The sequence below is a fragment of the Bufo gargarizans genome, chromosome 1 (genome assembly GCF_014858855.1).
Source record: "Bufo gargarizans isolate SCDJY-AF-19 chromosome 1, ASM1485885v1, whole genome shotgun sequence".
NCBI lineage: Eukaryota > Metazoa > Chordata > Amphibia > Anura > Bufonidae > Bufo > Bufo gargarizans.
The window spans coordinates 420,571,597-420,595,249 of NC_058080.1; the positions used below are offsets into that span (position 1 = coordinate 420,571,597).

At 44.0% G+C, this 23,653-nt stretch overlaps 1 protein-coding gene across 1 annotated transcript; it reads right to left on the reverse strand.

Annotated features, from left to right (window-relative positions):
* Positions 1–7,829: 7,829 nt before the first annotated feature.
* On the reverse strand, positions 7,830–11,350 carry LOC122927606 (general transcription factor II-I repeat domain-containing protein 2-like). The gene is made up of 2 exons (XM_044279600.1): positions 11,086–11,350; positions 7,830–9,385 (listed from the first exon to the last, which is right to left on the reverse strand). The coding sequence occupies exons 1-2, from the start codon at positions 11,348–11,350 to the stop codon at positions 7,830–7,832; spliced, it is 1,821 nt and encodes a 606-aa protein (XP_044135535.1).
* Positions 11,351–23,653: the final 12,303 nt, after the last annotated feature.

A 23,653-nucleotide genomic window follows, 5' to 3' on the forward strand; every position in this document is an offset into this window, starting at 1 on the left:
ATTAACATGGTAAGCCTGCTCCAGCTTTCGCCACCCTGGCTGGTGTAGCTTGTAATTTGCCTCTCCAACTTTTTCGAGTACCTCGTAGGGCCCCTGCCACCTAGCCAGGAACTTACTGTCCACGGTCGGTACCAGAACCAAAACTCGATCACCCGGGTTTAAGATCCGGACCCGGGCCTGCCGATTATAGATCTGACTTTATGCTTGCTGAGCTGCCACCATATGCTTCCTAACAAGAGGTAACACTGTCTCTATCCTTTCTTGCATCTGGGTAACGTACTCAAGGAAACTTTTGTGCAGAGTTGGTTGCTGTCCTACGCCTCTTTGGCTATGACCAACAAACCACGAGGATGTCTGCCATATAGCAGTTCGAAGGGCGAGAACCCAGTAGCCTGGGGTACCTCTCGCACATCGAACATGAGATAGGGCAGAATAAGGTCCCAATACTTCCCATCTTTAGACACCACCCTTTTAACATGTTTTTTAATGTTTTGTTAAACCTCTCTACCAGACTGTCCGTTTGCGGATGGTATACGGACGTCCTTAACTGTTTGATATGCAACAACTTACAGAGTTACCTTATGACCTTGGACATAAAAGGGGTCCATTGGTCAGTCAGAACCTTGTTAGGTAGCCCCACTCGGGAGAACATCTCCATTAGCTCCTTAGCTATAAGTTTAGCCGATGTATGTCACAGTGGCACTGCCTCCGGGTACCGAATGGCGTAGTCCAGGACGACCAAGATGTGCTGGTGTTATCTAGCGGACTTCGGTACTGGGCCTATGAGGTCCATAGCAATTTGCTCAAGCGGTACCTCGATGACCTGGAGAGGTACCAAGGGACTGCGGAAAAGGTGTTGGGGACTAATTGCCTGGCTCCCTAAACACACTGCGCCAGTAAAACCGTTGTAGTATCCGATCCTGTGTTTTCTGCCTTCCCAAATGACCCCCGAGAACATGTTGGTGGGCTAACTCTAACACGAGTATGCAATAAGCCTGGGGCACCACTAATTGTTTAATGGGTTCACCCGTAGCTGGTTTACTCGATACAACATATCCTGATGAACCACAAAACGGGGGAACATCGACTCTGCACCAGCTTGTTGTGGTTCACAATCTACTATTAATACATTTTTCCAGGCTCGGGATAGGGTTGGGTCCCAGTGTTGTGCAGTACCAAAATTATCCCCCAAACATTGAGGTCTGCCAGCTCAGGCCACGGCGGCAAGTCCGCCATGTCTCCCACCATTACACTCAGTGGGGTTGTCTCCCCCTCTTCTACCGAACTAGCGTTCACCCCTTCCGCTGGCCCGTCGGCCTCGGGTTCCCAGGGTTTATTCCTCACCCCGTAGCAAGGCCACTCTGCTAGGGTTACCCCTGTCTCATGGTAACAGTCACTTTCGTAGCTGGCCACAGTGGAGGGAAGCCCGCCAAGTCTCTCCCAATTATACGTTTGTAGTGTAAGTTTGTGGCAACTGACACTTCGTGAGTCCACCTGCCAGCCCCCGTGGTAAGAAACACCAGGGCGGTAGGATAGTCTTTTTTTTTTATAATCTTTATTTCAACATCTTTTTTTCATGTTCTTTTTTCACATACAGGGGGGTGCGCAGACCCCAACAATACAAGAACACAAACATACAGCGAATAACAACAACTCTTAATTTTTCCAGGGTATTTCACAATACATTGCAATTTGACTCAGGTAATTTGCTGAGAATGCCCCATTAATATAGAGTATAACATTATCTTCAACATATACTGCAGTGGGTGTCGAGGCGGTACCCTTACACATTTGGTGGATGCAGCAATAGTTTACCCAGTTTACCCTTCAGTTGTTCAGTTAGATACCAGTCCATTAGTGAAAATGGACCCATAACTGTCTGTATTTCATTTTCTGACATGTATGCGATAATAAACTTCCTCTATTTTTGAAATAGAGTCTTTGTTTTTTTGTCTTTTATTCTTAATGTGTCTATACGTTCCAAGTGGAAACGTTTCTTTAATTCCTCTACAATATTCTGTAGCGTGGGTAACTCTGGTTGTAACCACATCTGCAGAATACATTGTTTCACAACTAAACAAATTGAGTGAAATAAGATGGGAAGAGGCTGTGTATTTTGACCTTCAGTCTCATAATGGAACAAAAATAGTTGTTGCGTGACCGACACTGTCAGGCCCCAGATATATTTGACCAGTTCTCCCACCGCCCTCCAGAGGTTTTTGCTATGCGAGCACTCCCATAATCCATGGAATAAGTCAGCATATCTCTGTCCACACTTTGGACACTTTGTCAGTCTGTCAGGCTTATCGGGGTGAGGGAGTATGTTGAATCCAAATATAGCCCTATGTATTATTCTTAGGCCTCTTTCCCACTTGCGTTGTCCGGATCCGGCGTGTACTCCACTTGCCGGAATTACACGCCGGATCCGGAAAAACGCAAGTGAACTGAAAGCATTTGAAGACGGATCCGTCTTCAAAATGTGTGCAGTGTTACTATGGCACCCAGGACGCTATTAAAGTCCTGGTTGCCATAGTAGTAGTGGGGAGCGGGGGAGTGGTATACTTACAGTCCGTGTGGCTCCCGGGGCGCTCCAGAATGACGTCAGAGCGCCCCATGCGCATGGATGACGTGCCATGCGATCACGTCATCCATGCGCATGGGACGCCCTGACGTCACTCTGGAGCGCCCCAGGAGCCGCACGGACGGTAAGTATACTGCTCCCCCGCTCCCCACTACACTTTACCATGGCTGCCAGGACTTTAGCGTCCCGGCAGCCATGGTAACCATTCAGAAAAAGCTAAACGTCGGATCCGGCAATGCGCCGAAACGACGTTTAGCTTAAGGCCGGATCCGGATCAATGCCTTTCAATGGGCATTCATTCCGGATCCGGCCTTGCGGCAAGTGTTCAGGATTTTTGGCCGGAGCAAAAAGCGCAGCATGCTGCGGTATTTTCTCCGGCCAAAAAACGTTCCGGTCCTGAACTAAAGACATCCTGATGCATCCTGAACGGATTTCTCTCCATTGAGAATGCATTAGGATAAAACTGATCAGGATTCTTCCGGCATAGAGCCCCGACGACGGAACTCTATGCCGGAAGAAAAGAACGCAGGTGTGAAAGAGCCCTTAGTTGCGTGTCCCTCCAAACCTCATTTATGATATGCTTCCTGACTCTCATCCAGCCTTGGCACATCATTTAAGATCCATTTTCAATTCCCAGTTGTTCTTCCCACTTTGTACCCAGCTATCCTGTCTGTTTGGGAATCTGCCTCTTTTAGTCTGGAGTACAATTGCGAGACAGAGAGTCCCCCGCCCCCCAGATCCAATATTTTATCTAGAGTGTTTTGGCTAATTTCTTTGTGGACAATCACCAAATTCGACATAATGGCCTTCCTAACTTGGGCATATTGTATAGTCTGAAAGGGTCTCAAGGAAAATTTGGTTATCAGCTCCTCCTCCTTAAGCCATCTAGGCTCTTGATCATGTAAAAGATGCTTCACTAAGAGTATACCCTTCGTTCTCCATTCTAAGAAAGGGCTATTTGTCTGTCCCAATTTAAACTCCGGGTTATTCCATAACGGTAAGTGTTTTGACACCCTAAAAGAGAGCCAATATCGCTTACGCTAAATCCTCCAGGCCGCTATGGTATCTTTTATTATGATGGATTGTTTTATCCAAGAGGGAATGGTACAAAACTCCCTTTCCAAGGATGGCGCCGAGTAATGACTCATCCCATTGATACAGTCAGCAATGTGCCTCGCCATACAAGCAAGCTTTTACCCCCTGATGTCCGGGAAGGCAATGCCACATCTTTCTTTTGCAGCCATCAAATTACATAATGAGATTCTGGGTCGTTTACCGTGCCACAGGAATGTAGTATAGGCTTTATTAAGGTTCTGCACATACTGGTGTTTTAATAGTAAAGGAATTGTTTGTAAGGGGGAGAGCAGCTTAGACATGGACATCATTTTTAATAAATGATTCCTTCCCATCAGCGACAATGGTAAGTCGTGCCATTGTTTCATTTCTTTCATTATTTTTCAGCGGGGCATAGTTCAGCCAATAGATGGACTCCAAGGTGCTACCTTACGTATTCCAAGATATTTTATATTAGATTTTGCTATTGGCATACCTGTGATGGATGTTGTTTGACTACCAGTCGCAGCACCTTTTTTGTCCCTTAGAAAGAGTATCTCACTCTTGGTCCGATTTATTTGGAGCCCAGAGAAGGACCCAAAATCTGTCAAAATTTGCGTTACTGTATGTAGTTCCCCAATAGGGTCTGCCATAAATAACACTATATTGTCTGTGAAAAGTGCTACTTGCAGCCCCTCAAACACTCCTTGCGTGTCCAAATATATCATCAATGGCTCGATAGCCAGATCAAATAGCAGGGGGGACAGTGAGCAGTCCTGTTGGGCCCCCCTTTGAAGACTGAATGGACTGGATATATAGCCTGCATTGTATATTCTTGCTTTAGGTGTAACGGGGTGCACACTCGGTCTCCCATTAGCCGCAGGCCTGCTGCTTAGCTTCGGGAGCAAGGATCTGTGTTTGACCTCGTTCCCAGGGCGGCTTTGCTAGCTGGGAGGCTCCCTGCTCCTAGGTCTGCCTTGAGCGCCGAGCTGATCACTCGGTGCTCGACTGGTCAGTCTGTCGGTCATGTGATGCTGGCCACATCACATGACCCTCACTCCCCACTATAAATACAGGCAGCCTGCTGGCCACAGGTTGCCTGTTAATTTAAGTTCCTGGTGTTTGTTGGATACCTGTATACTAACCTGACCCTGTTCCCTAACGATCCTTTGCCTGCTCCTCCTGTACTGCGCATTCTCCTGGTATTTTGACCCCGGCTTCTCCTGACCATTCTTTGCTTATCACTCTGTACTGCGTTGTCCTCTTGGTTTTGACCTGGTCCGTTCACTATCCGTTATTTGTCTTGTCTGTCCTTCCCAGATGTATCCTAAGTTAGGGACTGCTGTCCAGTTGTCCCCTGTCATCAGGACTCGTGAGGCAAGTAGGCAGGGCCAGGGGTGAGGGTGGAGCGCAGTGGTCACTATCCTCCCCCTGTGTGTGTGTGTGTACGTGACCGTTACATTAGGGTTATGGTAAATATTTTCTAGCACTGTTCTAAAAAGGCCTGTGAAACCCATTCCATCTAAGACCAAGTTCAGCCAGATCCAATTTAGGCTATCAAAAGCCTTCTCGGCATCCAATGTTACTATGGCAGGATTTCGCCCAAAATATCTCTCCGTCTACGCCACCACCAAGGCCAGCAGAACTTTCCTAATATTGGTGACAGCAGACCTTCCCTTAACAAAGCCAACCTGGTTAGGAGATATAACCAAAAGGTAGTATGTTGGCCAGTCTGTTCGCCAGGACTTTAGATAGTATTTTCAAATCCTGGATGATCAGAGAGATCGGTCGATAAGACGAAGGGCCTCCCCTCCTTATGTATCAGTGTGACCTAAGCTGTGTTCATATGCTCCGGTATGTTGTTCCCTGCAGCTACAGAGGCATACAAAGTGGTGAGCGTCGGTGCTATCTGCGTACACAAGGCTTTATAAAAATCAGGGGTGTACCCATCGGGTCCTGGGGCCTTCCCAGAGGGAAAAGATTTTATAGTGTCTTGCACTTCCTGGGCCATTATCGGGGCATTAAGGGAGTCCCTTTGTTCACCAGTTAATCTAGATAATGACAGGGTCTCTAGGAACGATTTTCCGCCTCCCACCACCCCCTCACTCCTGTAGAAGTTGGCGAAGTAATCACCAAACATTTCTATAATCTTCTTTGGCCCATCTTCCTTTTTACCATCCCTCCGAAGCAAGCTGTGCACATGTGTCATTTTTCGTTTACCTTTGGCTAGGGAAGCTAATAACTTTCCGGATTTATTCTTGTATTTATAAAACTCTGTGTCATACTGGGTTTTCGTTATATCCTACTGTTTAGATGCCCAAATGTCAAAGTCTCCCATGGCTAAAACCCATTTTTCTTTGGCTTCCCAAGTCCTGACCGAGATGAAATGTACATATGCCTTTCTCAAGGCATCACGTGCTTTTTCGTACTTTTCCCTAGCAAGTTTTTTAATGGCAGAGACATAGGCTATCAGACGGCCTCAAAGCACAGTCTTAGCTGTCTCCCAGAATAACAAAGGAGAGTGGATGTGTTCTGCGTTGTCTCCCACAAACTCCATCCACCACCCCTGCATTATTTTTATGAAGTTTTCATCACGCAGTAGAAAGTTTGGGAATCTCCACACATAATCCCTGCTCCTGGGGTTCTGGTCCACTAACTCCAAGAACATGGGAGAGTGGTCAGATATAACCATGTCTTTAATACTGACATCTACAACCTTTTGAAGAATGTTACTGGATAGGAAGCAATTATCTATTCGGGACCAATTTTTGTGAGCATGAGAATAGTGTGTGTATTCTCTATCTTGTGGGTGATACAGTCTCCAACTATCTTTAAGTGACAGTAGGGTAGCAAACCCCACCAACACCTCTTGTTTTCCCTTGGACTTGTCATTCTGCCTGTCTTCCTGCGAGTGCATGACCATGTTGAAGTCACCTCCCACTATTAAGTTTGAGCAGGAGTTCTGTAATATTGTTTTACACAAGGCGTTTATAAATTTTTCCTGGCCAGAATTTGGGGCATATACATTATAGATATTATAATCACCAAAAGGGCCCTGAAATATGCACGTGTACTATCCGGCCTTCTGTGTCTATCTCCACCTTGTGGATAAGATGGGAGAGATGTCGCCCTATTAAGTTTAAAACACCCGCTTTTCTTTCAACCGCCTCCGATCCTAAGACCTTTCCCACCCACAGCTTCTCCATCCTGTGAAAATCTGTCTTCATGAGATGGGTCTCCTGCAGCAATGCTATGTCTGTTTTCAGTCTTTTAAGATAACTTAAGATTTTAATACGCTTGTTTGGGGAGTGCAACCCCTTGACGTTCCATAATCAATTCTCATACTACATTGCTGCATGAAGATCCATCCCCCCTATATAGCCAAGCTATAAGGCAGGGGTGTCAAACTCAAATACACAGTGGGCCAAAATGTAAAACTTGAACAAAGTCGCGGGCCAGCATTGAACAAATGAACCTTTTAAGGCTACTTTCACACTTGCGCTTGATCGGATCCGTTCTGAACGGATCCGATCATATTAATGCAGACGGAGGCTCCGTTCAGTACGGATCCGTCTGCATTAATAACTTTAAAAAAATTCGCAAGTGCGCAAGTAGCCTGCGCGGATCCGTTCAGACTTTCAATGTAAAGTCAATGGGGGACGGATCCGCTTGAAGATTGAGCCATATGGTGACATCTTCAAGCGGATCCGTTCCCATTGACTTACATTGTAAGTCTGAACGGATCCGCACGCCTCCGCACAGCCAGGCGGACACCCGAACGCTGCAAGCAGCGTTCAGCTGTCCGCCTGTCCGTGCGGAGGCGAGCGGAGCGGAGGCTGAACGCCGGCAGACTGATGCAGTCTGAGCGGATCCGCGTCCATTCAGACTGCATCAGGGCTGGACGGAGGCGTTTGGGTCCGCTCGTGAGCTCCTTTAAACGGAGCTCACGAACAGACCCATGAATGCTAGTGTGAAAGTAGCCTTACATGGACCCAAACAAGATTTGCTTTAACATTGAATATGGAACAAGCATATTCATTTATTAAATAAGATTTAAATAATAATAAATAATAATAATTTTTAAAATAAAATAACAATAATAAAATCAATCAACCATTCAAGCCCATGTCTTGGAGTAGCAAGAAAAAGTGCATAAAGAAAACATTAATTATCGCTCAGTTTGCTGCACACTGATCTAATCTGATGTGCCCAAGCCAGATACCTGGCATCTCTTCTTGGATGATAGTTCATCAATGTCTGGGCTCAGGCTTTGAGCTGAGGAAATCCTCAGTATCGAGCGAAGGTGTTCATCAGTCAGACGTCTCCTGTGAGATGTTTTGGTCATCTTCATCGAGGAGAAAAGTTGCTCACATAGATAAGTGCTGCCGAACATGGAGAGCATCTGAGCAGCTTGGGTGCGGAGCTGAGGCATTGTGTCAGGGATGAACTGTGGAAACTGTGCGGCGCCCACAGCATCATACTTTGACTTCAGCGTGTCATTACACTGGAGTTCAATTAGCTCCATTTGGAGGTTGGTTGGTGCGTTTTCCACATTAACTGCGAAGGGATTACTGAGCAGTTCAAACCTACATTTCTGGACATCAAAGTCGGCAAATCGCCGGGTAAACTCAGCGCCGAGTACACTGAGTTTTTCAGCAAACTGTGCGCATGGGAACAAGTTGGTAGAGAACTGCGTTTTCATGGTTTGGCAGCAGGGAAAATGGCCAAGGTTTTCTTGCAGCATCTGATTCTCCCACAGGCACAGTTTAGTTTTAAAAGCCCTCACTGCAGCGTACATGTCTGTGATGATGCGCCCGCGCCCCTGAAGCTGCAGGTTCAGCGCATTGAGATGGCTCGAGATGTCACACAGAAAGGCCAGCTTACACAGAAACTTTTTCTCCCGAAGCTCTGCTGTGTCCTTCCCTTTGCTTTCCAGAAACTGACATATTTCCTCATGCAGCTCAAAACATCTATTCAGTACTTTTCCTCGGCTTAACCATCTCACCTCTGTGTGATACTGCACGTCTGAATACGCCGAACCACACTCCTCCAGAAAAGACTTAAACTGGCGGTGATTCAGACCTTTGGCACTTATAAAGTTAACTACTTGTGTTACTGTGGTCATAACATGTTCCATCTTTAGGGCTTTGCCACACAGTGATTCCTGATGTATGATGCAGTGATAAACAGTTAGTTCACCTGCACAGTTCTCTTCCTGCATCTTCTCCCGGACCCTGCCCACCAGTCCACTTGTTTTACCGCACATCGCTGGCGCACCATCTGTCGTTAATCCCACGAGTTTATCCCACGACAGCTTTATTTCAGTTACGCATTTGGAAACCTCCTTAAAGATTTCCTTTCCTGTGGTTGTGCCATGCATTGATTTGAATCCCAATAGCTCCTCCGTAACACACATATTTGAGTCCACTCCACGGATGAAGACTGACAGCTGAGCAGTATCAGATACGTCGCTGCTCTCATCCACAGCAAGGGAGAATGCAACAAAATCTTTTCCCTTTTCCAAAAGCTGGTCATACAGATTGGTGGCAAGATCACATGTGCGATCAGCTACTGTGTTTCTGCTCAGGCTCACATTTGAAAAGGCTTGCTTTTTCTCTGGGCACACGATGTCACAAACTTTCAACATGCACTTTTTCACAAACTCTCCCTCATTAAAGGGCCGGGCTGATTTTGCGATCTCTACTGCTACAATATAACTAGCTTTTACAGCAGCCTCACTTTGTGATGTGGCTATTTTTTAGTGATGAGCGGGAGGTGCCATATTCAAATGAATATTCGTGTTATATTCGTCGAAATCGAATATTCGTAATTATTCCAATTATCGCGAATAATATACGAATTTTTTTTGCGTATTGCGATTATTTATCTTGATAGTATAAGGCAACGTTCCTATGCTAATTGACAATGGCTAGGCTAATATGTGTATTTTACGAAATTTCGTTATTTGCTCTAACTTCGTCTCTTAGAATATTACGAATATTCTAAAAGACGAAGTTAGAGCAATATTACGAAATTTCGTAAAATACACATATAGATTGTAATTTAGCTAATATAGTGCTATAATCCCTTTTTTTTCCTCAAATTTTTTTTTGCCTCTTCTGAACTTAAGTTTTGTAAAATATGTACACTATTAAAAAATATTACTATAGCAGTATATTAGCTTAAATACAATCTATGTGTATTTTACGAAATTTCGTAATATTGCTCTAACTTCGTCTTTTAGAATATTCGTAATATTCTAAAAGACGAAGTTAGAGCAATATTAAGAACATTTGCAAAAGCCGAAATTGCGATGCGAGTAATATAATACGAAATAATCGCATGAAGATTTCAACTTAGCACTGCTATATTCCATATTCTAGCCTAATATGGAATATAGCTGTGCTAAGTTAGCACTGCTATATTCCATACTAGGCTAGAATATGGAATATAGCAGTGCTAAGTTGAAATCTTCATGCGATTATTTCGTATTATATTACTCGCATCGCAATTTCGGCTTTTGCAAATGTTCTTAATATTGCTCTAACTTCGTCTTTTAGAATATTACGAATATTCTAAAAGATGAAGTTAGAGCAATATTACGAAATTTCTAAAAGACGAAGTTAGAGCAATATTACGAAATTTCGTAAAATACACATAGATTGTATTTAAGCTAATATACTGCTATAGTAATATTTTTTAATAGTGTACATATTTTACAAAACTTAAGTTCAGAAGAGGCAAAAAAAAATTTGAGGAAAAAAAAGGGATTATAGCACTATATAAGCTAAATTACAATCTATATGTGTATTTTACGAAATTTCGTACTATTGCTCTAACTTCGTCTTTTAGAATATTCGTAATATTGCTCTAACTTCGTCTTTCAGAATATTACGAATATTCTAAAAGACGAAGTTAGAGCAATATTAAGAACATTTGAAAAAGTCGAAATTGCGATGCGAGTAATATAACACAAAATAATCGCATGAAGATTTCAACTTAGCACTGCTATATTCCATATTCTAGCCTAATATGGAATATAGCTGTGCTAAGTTAGCACTGCTATATTCCATACTAGGCTAGAATATGGAATATAGCAGTGCTAAGTTGAAATCTTCATGCGATTATTTCGTATTATATTACTCGCATCGCAATTTCGGCTTTTGCGAAATTTCGTAAAATACACATATAGATTAGATTGTAATTTAGCTAATATTGAATATAGCAGTAAGTTGAAAACGCCACTGACTGGAGCAGCCAGGAAGCCAAGAATCCAAAGGACAGGTAAGAACAACTTTAGGGAAGTGGGAAAGGAAAAAATTATAATAATAAAAAAAACTAAAAAAAACGAATATTCGAATTCGCGAATATATAGAACGATATTCTAAATATTCGCAAAATCTCGAAATTGCGATATTCGAGAAAAAATTTCGCAATTCGAATATTCGCGCTCAACACTACTATTTTTAACATATTCTGTTGTGAAACCAAACTTCTTTTCATCTCCTCCACTTTCTGGCTCTTTTGAGTCATGTCCAGGTCCTTGTACTTGTCATGGTGTTTTGTTTCATAGTGTCGTCGAATGTTGTACTCCTTAGTTATAGCCACGTTGACTCCACAAATCAGACAAACAGGTCTGTCTTTTACATATGTAAACAGATATTCTGTCTCCCACCTGTCCAGAAAGTTCCTGTTGTCTGCCTTTCTTTTTGCCATTTTTGGGAAGGGGTTCCACAGTGACAGTTGTAGCTTGAGATCGCTATGACTTCTGTCACACAGGAGAGAGCGTTTCTGGGACCTGTCCTTATTGACGCGCCAAAACATCAGCAAGGCATTATGGGATTTGTAGTATTAGCGATGAATGAATGCGCTGTATAATACCGGCGGGCTAGCTCTAGTAGACATTTGGTGTAGCCTCGCGGGCCAAATATAATTACACTGCGGGCCAAATTTGGCCCTGTGGCCAGAGTTTGACACCTATGCTATAAGGGCTCCTAAAAAACACCACAGCGGAGAAGTGTCTCCCAGCCAAACACCTCCCAACCCTACTCACAATTACAGGATACTGAGTCGACATCCCCAGAAATGTAACTAGTATAACGGGTAAAACTTCAATTTAAGAAACTGCAAAATTCTACAATCAATGCTCAATTCTCTTTTAGACCTCCTTTTTTATGGTAATCTCACCTAGCCCTCACCACCATTACCGCCGTTAATAATGATCTTCTCCAGTCGGCATTGCAGACATCCTATAGAATGTCGTCCATATCAAAAAATTTCTCTGAGACGGTTCCCAGCCTGAGAACGTTATATGTTAGGGGATCCACTAGTCGTCTTTGCGTGGTGTGGAGACACTTTCTGCCATGCTTGACGTCTTTTTGAGGCAGATGAACCTTCCCGCCGTTCTACGTTTTCTCTCCCCGAAACACCCTCTCCTGAGGATAGCAGAAAGTCCTCCGCCTCTTTCGGGTCTGCAAATTGCTTCAGCGTACCATCACTACGTCTTATTCTGAGTATTGCTGGGTACGCCAATTGAAACTTAACTCAATTTTTGTTGCGTTTGGAGCAGAGGAAGGAAGCCAATTTGCTAAATGCTCTGCGCTTTCTGGTTACTTCTGAGGAATAGTCGGCAAACAGTAGAACCTTTATGCCTCTGACCACCAGCAGTTTCTTTGTCATTCTATATGCCCTTAATATTTCTTCTTTATCAGTAAAGTCCAGATGTTTGCCAATAACCTGCCTGGGTCTGTTATTTGCGTCAGATGTGCTACGTGCCGATACTTCTCTCAGAGGGCCTACTCTGTGCGCTCTTTCTACTTTTCTTCTACCCGGCAGATGCAAGGCCTGCGGTAGGTCATTGTTACGGTGGGGAGTGGAGCGGACCCCGATGGTAGGACGACTCATACTCAGGATTCCTAGAGACCATATGTCGCCCTGGTAATCCCTCACCAAGGAGCAGAGAAGAGACGACCTGTTCATCCCAGTAATTGAAGAACAGGAGTCTCTATCTGAGGCCAGGCTGCAAGGAGAGGGGTACACATACAGCATATGGAGATGGCAGGTAAGCAAAACCCATAACACACTTACCTGCCACAGACACACTGACTGGAACCCGTGCACAAGTGCTGGTGTCCACACCAAAATTAAAGGACACAGCACACACCACAAACCACACAGGAACCCAGGACACCATAGCTGCAATAACATGAGACAGGGGAATTTCTAGTAAACATGACACCAAACACCACCAGACATGCAACACCAAGCTAGACATACAAACACCCTGCACATAACCCACTCCATACAAATAGGGACGGGAAGGGAAGGAGACACCGGGATGACATAGAACATCTATGACAACAAGGGTGGCCCTCACTGGAAATATGGTAAAGCCAGGAGCAGTGAACCACCAGTACACACCAAGCCTGGAGGAACACTCAGCTACAGGCTTCCAGCAGAGACTAAATAGCCCAAGCAGCCACACCCACAAGTACACAACCCAGTGTTCACAAAACACTAGGAAGGGATTTAACCCTTCCAACACCAGGCAGAGGAAGGAAGCCACTTAAAAGGAAAGTGCACACACAAGCAAACTAAGCAACACGTTACCACCGGCAACAGCATGCGTAGCAATCACCCAGAAGGCCGAGACCTTGCCACCGCATGCTCTCACAGCAACACGTTGCCGCGGGCAACCACAAGTGTGGCAACAGTGTCACAGTGCAAACCAAAGGCCGTGACAGTCATATTCAAACAGTTGGCACAGTTCTTTTACAGGCACAGACTCCGGGACCTCCAGCATTCTGACATTGCTCCTCCTGGATCTGTTCTCTAGATCCTCAATTCTATCTTACAGCTTGTCAGCCATCAGAATTATGTCTTGTAGTTTCACAGAGGTCTCTATTGTCTCTTCCTCCATATTAGCCACTCTCTGCTCCACCTCTGTGAGCCTGTTACTCTGGTTTGCCACATCCTCCTGGAGATTATTTAGCGCCGTCTGCACAGTAGATGCCAAGGAGGCAATGATGTCAGCGCTAATTACTTGGCCACGTCTATGGCCAGAGTCTTAATGTCCACTGTACAGCCGCCGTGCCGAACATGTCTACCTGTGTGTCTACAGGCACTTGAGATTGTGCTCCTCTCTCCTCTTCTACTATAGGAGCTGCCGCCGCTTCCTGAGTCAGCGCCATCTTGGGAGCTTTGCGTCCCTGCATGCTCTGCCGCCGGCTGAAAGAATAGATTTTCTGCCCGCTCCTCAGTAAGTAGCGCTCCATACAGGGGCTGGAGCTTTGTAGGCTGCAAGTATTCTCCCTATCTTGCGGGAGTTTTTCAGAGCAGGGGAGTTATTTCTTGCGGTGGTGAGGAGCCGAGGTCCCCGCTGCCTCACATACCAACGCCGGAACCGGAAGTCCCGGATAGTCTTTTAAGTCCCCATGAATGCACATGACCCCAACTTTCCGGCCAGTATACTTAGTGGACTGTACCCGAGGAGCCCCTACTAGGGACACCAGACTCCCTGAGTCCAGCAGGGTCTCCGATGGAGTGTCTCCCACTTCCACCTGGCACAACTGATGTAGAGTTTCTGGGGTACCTCTTGCACACAGCTTCCTGGCATATAGAGACTGACGATAGCCATGGTCCATGAGTTCATACCAATGGGGACAGTCAGCCCTTACATGGCCGGGCTCCTGACACTGCCAGTGGACTATTGGAGCCAGGTCCACAGTGGGTACATCCTGGGTGGGTTTTATCGGCTCAAACCTCCGGGCCTGGGGTTGGTATTTCTGGGGTTTGACTGGCCCCCTCCCGAAAGAACCTCATTTAGATTCCTGGTAGCCTCATAGTATTCCACCAGGTCTACCATCTCAAGGGCATTGCCAGGAGACAACTGGCCGATCCAGTGCTGGAGAGGGGGTGGCAAAGCCCTCTAGAATATATCAGCTAACAGACGATCCAGTATAGCAGTGATGCTTAGCACGTCAGGCTGTGGCCACTTTTGCAAGAGGTGAAGTAAGTTATAATACTAGGGGCTCACGGGCTCAGCTGGGTTGAACCTCCACTGATACACCCGCTGGGCCTGGACAAACACAATCACCCCCAGTCTTGCCAGAATCTCACTCTTGACTTTCTTGTAGTCGGCCACTTGATCGTCCGCCAAGTCGAAATACACCCTCTGGGAATCGGATGCCAGGAACGGAGCGACAACCTCAGCCCACTGATCTCAGGGTAGATTCTCCCTTGTGGCTACCTTCTCATACATTGCCATGTAGGTTTCGATGTCATCTGAGGGTGTCATCTTGGGGATCGCCGCTCGGACCACTTTCCGGACATCCTGGACACTCTGGGACGCTCCTGCCGTCTGTAAAGCCATCACGTGTTGTAACAGCAGCTGCTTTGTTTCTTGCTGGTGTTGGTAAGTCTCCACGAGAGCTTTCATTTCAGCTTCCATTTTGTCACGTGACACACGTTTGAATTTAGCTGGTTTAATCCAGGACATCCAGTCATACCCAAAAACAACAATATTTCGGCGTTTACGCCACATCTCTGCGCGTGCCTACATACTCCATCAATTGTGTGGGGATTCACTCTGGTAGACAGGGTATGGGGATGCAGTACAGAGGCAAATTACCAGTTCTTAAATCAAACTTCCATGTTTATTCACACATAAGGCAAAAACAAAACGTCACTTTGCAGTCTTGGTGTTAGTTCACACACAATGGAAAGTCCACATAGCAAAAATCACCTTGTTGGCAGTTCTATCTCCAGCAGTCCATAGCAGGCTTTTAGGGGGCCTCTTTCCCTTAAACACGGGTCTCAGCCCCCCAGCACGGCACAAGCCTCAGATCCCAGCACACTTTTCTGCTGAGCCCAGCTGTCTTTTAAGGACAGCTAGGTGCTGTCAAACCCCGGACTGGCACTTAAAATCCTATCCGGTGTTTGACTCCATCTGGTTGAAAATCAGTCCAGCAGCACACACTGGGAGGAAAATACCTGTTTTCCCAGACTATGCCCTTCACTATGTCACAGTCATTCAGACAACATTTACTGTTACTGTCATTGCGTTTAAGAGCTTGGGGGAGGGAGAAGCAAAAATTCTGAATAAAAAAAGAGATAACAGGTTACTAGGATACTAGAGTGGGTTATATATAAATTTTCTGGGCAATTTGAGTAAATCTGGTTCAGCCCAAATTGATTCGGATTGAAACCAAGCTTTTTCAAAAATTAGGTGATTCGGAACCGAATCTCGACAGGTTCGCTCATTTCTACTATAAATTAATTAATAAAATAAAAACCTAAATTGTATATAGCGACTCACCGCTAAGACCATGGAACACTGTATAGGCAGAGTGGTGAAAAAATGTTCTCAGTGCCTATAGAGCTTGGAAACCAAACTGATGAAATAGCAATTACTTAAAAATAATAAAAATAAACATAAAAATAAAGCAGACAGTCTAACAAAGACTGCTATTGCTACTGAGGAGGGGGACAGGTCCCCAAAACATGTCTAGCTTACTTCCAGTCTCTGTATATTATCTTACTCCATTGAAAAATCAAGCAAGAAGTGCATAATACAGATACTAATTACATGCTAGGCGCCTAACCTTTAAGAAGTGGCAAACGTAGATAAAAAGGAGAGTGGTCCTAGGCAACATAAGTTGCTGGGCGGCCGATACAGGAACCCTGAGGTCAGCGGGCCGGTATATTAGGAGAAAATAACTGTAGAAGTATCCCGCAGCATTGATTCGACAAGCAACATCCCCAGTTATATACTTACCTATTGTGGAGAAGCTCTGCAGTGAGTTATAACTGAAGTAAAAACCTGAGCGGGGCACAGTGAGTATTAACCACAAAAGTGATATATGGGGCAATATAAATGGGACATAGTCCACCACTAACGGGGTTGTACTGTTCAGAGCTGCACCCTGACATATGCTCTTCTTCACTCAAGTAGCCCCTCTGAGATGAGCATTGGAGCATTTCATGCTCTGATGCTCTCCCTTGCCCTGCGCTGAATCACAGAGGGCAAGGGCTTTTTGAGCAGCTCTTGAGATGTACTAAGTCTCTGCTAGGTGGAGGCTTTCACCTAGCAATGTAAGTTTGTAAAAGCCCTTGCCCTGCACTATACAATGCAGGGCAAGGGAGAGTATTGAAGCATATAATGCTCTGATACTCATACTAATGACTGGGTAAAGAAGGGGATATATTTGGGTTAAGTGCCTTTAAAGAGGTTGTCTCATCGCAGACAATGGGGGGCATATCACTAGGAATTTCCCCCATTGTCTTATAGGTGCGGGTCCCACTGCTGGGAACCTATAGCTATATTGGGAACTGAGCCCCGCAAGGCGGTGGCTGGAGGTCTCTGGTCCGGCCACCACCAAGCATGCTCCCCATAGAAGTAAATGGGAGTGCACTGCACATGACCAGCCACCGCTCCATTTCACTTCTATGTGCCTGACGGATATTTTCGGTGGCCCCATAGAAAATTAATGGAGGGCGGCTGTGCATGCACAGTGTGCCCGCCAACATTCTCAGGGCTCCGTTCTCAATATAGGTGTGGGTCCCAGCGATATATGCCCTCATTGTCTGTGATGAGACAACCCCTTAGATAAGACTGTCTGCTTTATTTTTATTATTTTTATGTGATTGACTTTATATATATTTGTGTAGTATTCTAAGTTGTTGGCAATAAGTGCATTTTAATAGACCAATTAGGCCTTGAGAGGTGATAATATCTACTTATTAAAAATACATTAAAATATTGCTCTGCATGTGTCCAAATTATCCAGTTTACCCCACATTTGGTACTATTCATAACCTGTGAACACAATAGTGTGAAAGCACATTGCTTGCACTGCTGGACTTCAGTTTCTAAATATTAAAGGTAGTACTAATGAGTAGGGATGAGCGAACTCGAACTGTATAGTTCGGGTTCGTACCGAATTTTGGGGTGTCCGTGACACGGACCCGAACCCGGACATTTTCGTAAAAGTCCGGGTTCGGGTTCGGTGTTCGTCGCTTTCTTCGCGCTTTTGTGACGCTTTCTTGGCGCTTTTTGAAAGGCTGCAAAGCAGCCAATCAACAAGCGTCATACTACTTGCCCCAAGAGGCCATCACAGCCATGCCTACTATTGGCATGGCTGTGATTGGCCAGAGCACCATGTGACCCAGCCTCTATTTAAGCTGGAGTCACATAGCGCCGCCCGTCACTCTGCTCTGATTAGCGTAGGGAGAGGTTGCGGCTGCGACAGTAGGGCGAGATTAGGCAGATTAACTCCTCCAAAGGACTTGATTAACTGATCGATCTGCAGCTGTGGACCATTGAGCTGCTGATCCTCAATTGCTCACTGTTTTTAGGCTGCACAGACCGTTTGTCAGTCTCATTTTTCTGGGGTGATCGGCGGCCATTTTGTGTCTTGTGGTGCGCCAGCACAAGCTGCGACCAAGTGCATTTAACCCTCAATGGTGTGGTTGTTTTTTGGCTAAAGCCTACATCAGGGTGAAGCTGTCACACCAAGTGCATTTAACCAGCAATAGTCTGTTCATTTTTTGGCCATATACAAAATCAGGGGCAAGCTGCGCCTGTCACCAAGTGCATTTAACCCTCAATGGTGTGGTTGTTTTTTGGCTAAAGCCTACATCAGGGTGAAGCTGTCACACCAAGTGCATTTAACCAGCAATAGTCTGTTCATTTTTTGGCCATATACAAAATCAGGGGCAAGCTGCGCCTGTCACCAAGTGCATTTAACCCTCAATGGTGTGGTTGTTTTTTGGCTAAAGCCTACATCAGGGTGAAGCTGTCACACCAAGTGCATTTAACCAGCAATAGTCTGTTCATTTTTTGGCCATATACAAAATCAGGGGCAAGCTGCGCCTGTCACCAAGTGCATTTAACCCTCAATGGTGTGGTTGTTTTTTGGCTAAAGCCTACATCAGGGTGAAGCTGTCACACCAAGTGCATTTAACCAGCAATAGTCTGTTCATTTTTTGGCCATATCCCAGTCTAATTCTGTCACTAAATCCATACCGGTCACCCAGCGCCTAAATACTAGGCCTCAAATTTATATCCAGCTAAATCTGTCCCTAGTGCTGTAGCTGGGCGAGTTATTTAGTGTCCGTTCAAGCACATTTCTTGTTCTGGGTTGAAATACAATTCCCAATTTAGCAATTTCATAATTTAGTGGTTCCTGCTATATCAGAGCTATTTGAAATCTATCCCAAAAAGGGTATATAATATTGAAGGTGCACATAGGGTCATTCAGAATAACTTCACACACACCCGCTACTGTGTATTTCCAAGTCTAATTCTGTCACTAAACCCATACCTGTCACCCAGCGCCTAAATACTAGGCCTCAAATTTAAATCCCTCTAAATCTCTCGTTACCGTTGTCCTGTTGTAGCTGGGAAAGTTATTTAGTGCCCGTCAAAGCACATTTTTTGTTCTGGGTTGAAGTACAATTCCCAATTTAGCAATTTCATAATTTAGTGGTTTCTGCTATATCAGAGCTATTTGAAATCTATCCCTAAAAGGGTATATAATATTGAAGGTGCACATAGGGTCATTCAGAATAACTTCACACACACCCGCTACTGTGTATTTCCAAGTCTAATTCTGTCACTAAACCCATACCTGTCACCCAGCGCCTAAATACTAGGCCTCAAATTTAATTCCCTCTAAATCTCTCGTTACCCACCGCTGTACTGTTGTTGCTGGGCAAGATATTTAGTGTCCGTCAAAGCACATTTTTTGTTCTGGGTTGAAGTACAATTCCCAATTTAGCAATTTCATAATTTAGTGGTTTCTGCTATATCAGAGCTATTTGAAATCTATCCCTAAAAGGGTATATAATATTGAAGGTGCACATAGGGTCATTCAGAATAACTTCACACACACCCGCTACTGTGTATTTCCAAGTCTAATTCTGTCACTAAACCCATACCTGTCACCCAGCGCCTAAATACTAGGCCTCAAATTTAAATCCCTCTAAATCTCTCGTTACCGTTGTCCTGTTGTAGCTGGGAAAGTTATTTAGTGCCCGTCAAAGCACATTTTTTGTTCTGGGTTGAAGTACAATTCCCAATTTAGCAATTTCATAATTTAGTGGTTTCTGCTATATCAGAGCTATTTGAAATCTATCCCTAAAAGGGTATATAATATTGAAGGTGCACATAGGGTCATTCAGAATAACTTCACACACACCCGCTACTGTGTATTTCCAAGTCTAATTCTGTCACTAAACCCATACCTGTCACCCAGCGCCTAAATACTAGGCCTCAAATTTAAATCCCTCTAAATCTCTCGTTACCGTTGTCCTGTTGTAGCTGGGAAAGTTATTTAGTGCCCGTCAAAGCACATTTTTTGTTCTGGGTTGAAGTACAATTCCCAATTTAGCAATTTCATAATTTAGTGGTTCCTGCTATATCAGAGCTATTTGAAATCTATCCCAAAAAGGGTATATAATATTGAAGGTGCACATAGGGTCATTCAGAATAACTTCACACACACCCGCTACTGTGTATTTCCAAGTCTAATTCTGTCACTAAATCCATACCGGTGACCCAGCGCCTAAATACTAGGCCTCAAATTTAATTCCCTCTAAATCTCTCGTTACCCACCGCTGTACTGTTGTTGCTGGGCAAGATATTTAGTGTCCGTCAAAGCACATTTTTTGTTCTGGGTTGAAGTACAATTCCCAATTTAGCAATTTCATAATTTAGTGGTTTCTGCTATATCAGAGCTATTTGAAATCTATCCCTAAAAGGGTATATAATATTGAAGGTGCACATAGGGTCATTCAGAATAACTTCACACACACCCGCTACTGTGTATTTCCAAGTCTAATTCTGTCACTAAACCCATACCTGTCACCCAGCGCCTAAATACTAGGCCTCAAATTTAAATCCCTCTAAATCTCTCGTTACCGTTGTCCTGTTGTAGCTGGGAAAGTTATTTAGTGCCCGTCAAAGCACATTTTTTGTTCTGGGTTGAAGTACAATTCCCAATTTAGCAATTTCATAATTTAGTGGTTTCTGCTATATCAGAGCTATTTGAAATCTATCCATAAAAGGGTATATAATATTGAAGGTGCACATAGGGTCATTCAGAATAACTTCACACACACCCGCTACTGTGTATTTCCAAGTCTAATTCTGTCACTAAACCCATACCTGTCACCCAGCGCCTAAATACTAGGCCTCAAATTTAAATCCCTCTAAATCTCTCGTTACCGTTGTCCTGTTGTAGCTGGGAAAGTTATTTAGTGCCCGTCAAAGCACATTTTTTGTTCTGGGTTGAAGTACAATTCCCAATTTAGCAATTTCATAATTTAGTGGTTCCTGCTATATCAGAGCTATTTGAAATCTATCCCAAAAAGGGTATATAATATTGAAGGTGCACATAGGGTCATTCAGAATAACTTCACACACACGCTTCTGTGTATTTCCAAGTCTAATTCTGTCACTAAATCCATACCGGTGACCCAGCGCCTAAATACTAGGCCTCAAATTTAATTCCCTCTAAATCTCTCGTTACCCACCGCTGTACTGTTGTTGCTGGGCAAGATATTTAGTGTCCGTCAAAGCACATTTTTTGTTCTGGGTTGAAGTACAATTCCCAATTTAGCAATTTCATAATTTAGTGGTTTCTGCTATATCAGAGCTATTTGAAATCTATCCCTAAAAGGGTATATAATATTGAAGGTGCACATAGGGTTATTCAGAATAACTTCACACACACCCGCTACTGTGTATTTCCAAGTCTAATTCTGTCACTAAACCCATACCTGTCACCCAGCGCCTAAATACTAGGCCTCAAATTTAAATCCCTCTAAATCTCTCGTTACCGTTGTCCTGTTGTAGCTGGGAAAGTTATTTAGTGCCCGTCAAAGCACATTTTTTGTTCTGGGTTGAAGTACAATTCCCAATTTAGCAATTTCATAATTTAGTGGTTTCTGCTATATCAGAGCTATTTGAAATCTATCCCTAAAAGGGTATATAATATTGAAGGTGCACATAGGGTCATTCAGAATAACTTCACACACACCCGCTACTGTGTATTTCCAAGTCTAATTCTGTCACTAAACCCATACCTGTCACCCAGCGCCTAAATACTAGGCCTCAAATTTAAATCCCTCTAAATCTCTCGTTACCGTTGTCCTGTTGTAGCTGGGAAAGTTATTTAGTGCCCGTCAAAGCACATTTTTTGTTCTGGGTTGAAGTACAATTCCCAATTTAGCAATTTCATAATTTAGTGGTTTCTGCTATATCAGAGCTATTTGAAATCTATCCATAAAAGGGTATATAATATTGAAGGTGCACATAGGGTCATTCAGAATAACTTCACACACACCCGCTACTGTGTATTTCCAAGTCTAATTCTGTCACTAAACCCATACCTGTCACCCAGCGCCTAAATACTAGGCCTCAAATTTAAATCCCTCTAAATCTCTCGTTACCGTTGTCCTGTTGTAGCTGGGAAAGTTATTTAGTGCCCGTCAAAGCACATTTTTTGTTCTGGGTTGAAGTACAATTCCCAATTTAGCAATTTCATAATTTAGTGGTTTCTGCTATATCAGAGCTATTTGAAATCTATCCATAAAAGGGTATATAATATTGAAGGTGCACATAGGGTCATTCAGAATAACTTCACACACACCCGCTACTGTGTATTTCCAAGTCTAATTCTGTCACTAAACCCATACCTGTCACCCAGCGCCTAAATACTAGGCCTCAAATTTAAATCCCTCTAAATCTCTCGTTACCGTTGTCCTGTTGTAGCTGGGAAAGTTATTTAGTGCCCGTCAAAGCACATTTTTTGTTCTGGGTTGAAGTACAATTCCCAATTTAGCAATTTCATAATTTAGTGGTTTCTGCTATATCAGAGCTATTTGAAATCTATCCCTAAAAGGGTATATAATATTGAAGGTGCACATAGGGTCATTCAGAATAACTTCACACACACCCGCTACTGTGTATTTCCAAGTCTAATTCTGTCACTAAATCCATACCGGTGACCCAGCGCCTAAATACTAGGCCTCAAATTTAATTCCCTCTAAATCTCTCGTTACCCACCGCTGTACTGTTGTTGCTGGGCAAGATATTTAGTGTCCGTCAAAGCACATTTTTTGTTCTGGGTTGAAGTACAATTCCCAATTTAGCAATTTCATAATTTAGTGGTTTCTGCTATATCAGAGCTATTTGAAATCTATCCCTAAAAGGGTATATAATATTGAAGGTGCACATAGGGTCATTCAGAATAACTTCACACACACCCGCTACTGTGTATTTCCAAGTCTAATTCTGTCACTAAACCCATACCTGTCACCCAGCGCCTAAATACTAGGCCTCAAATTTAAATCCCTCTAAATCTCTCGTTACCGTTGTCCTGTTGTAGCTGGGAAAGTTATTTAGTGCCCGTCAAAGCACATTTTTTGTTCTGGGTTGAAGTACAATTCCCAATTTAGCAATTTCATAATTTAGTGGTTTCTGCTATATCAGAGCTATTTGAAATCTATCCCAAAAAGGGTATATAATATTCAAGGTGCACATTGGGTCATTCAGAATAACTTCACACACACGCTTCTGTGCATTTCCAAGTCTAATTCTGTCACTAAATCCATACCGGTCACCCAGCGCCTAAATACTAGGCCTCAAATTTATATCCCGCTGAATTTGAATACAATACATTGGGCCAAATAATATATTTGTTGTTGTGGTGAACCATAACAATGAGAAAAACATCTAGTAAGGGACGCGGACGTGGACATGGTCGTGGTGGTGTTAGTGGACCCTCTGGTGCTGGGAGAGGACGTGGCCGTTCTGCCACATCCACACGTCCTAGTGTACCAACTACCTCAGGTCCCAGTAGCCGCCAGAATTTACAGCGATATATGGTGGGGCCCAATGCCGTTCTAAGGATGGTAAGGCCTGAGCAGGTACAGGCATTAGTCAATTGGGTGGCCGACAGTGGATCCAGCACGTTCACATTATCTCCCACCCAGTCTTCTGCAGAAAGCGCACAG

Coding starts and splice junctions, on each gene's coding strand:
- LOC122927606 (XM_044279600.1), bottom strand. CDS start 11,350: ATGGCAAAAAGAAAGGCAGACAACAGGAACTTTCTGGACAGGTGGGAG. Junction 9,386..11,085: donor GTTAAAAATAGTAGTGTTGA/GCGCGAATATTC, acceptor ACTAAAAAATAG/CCACATCACAAAGTGAGGCT.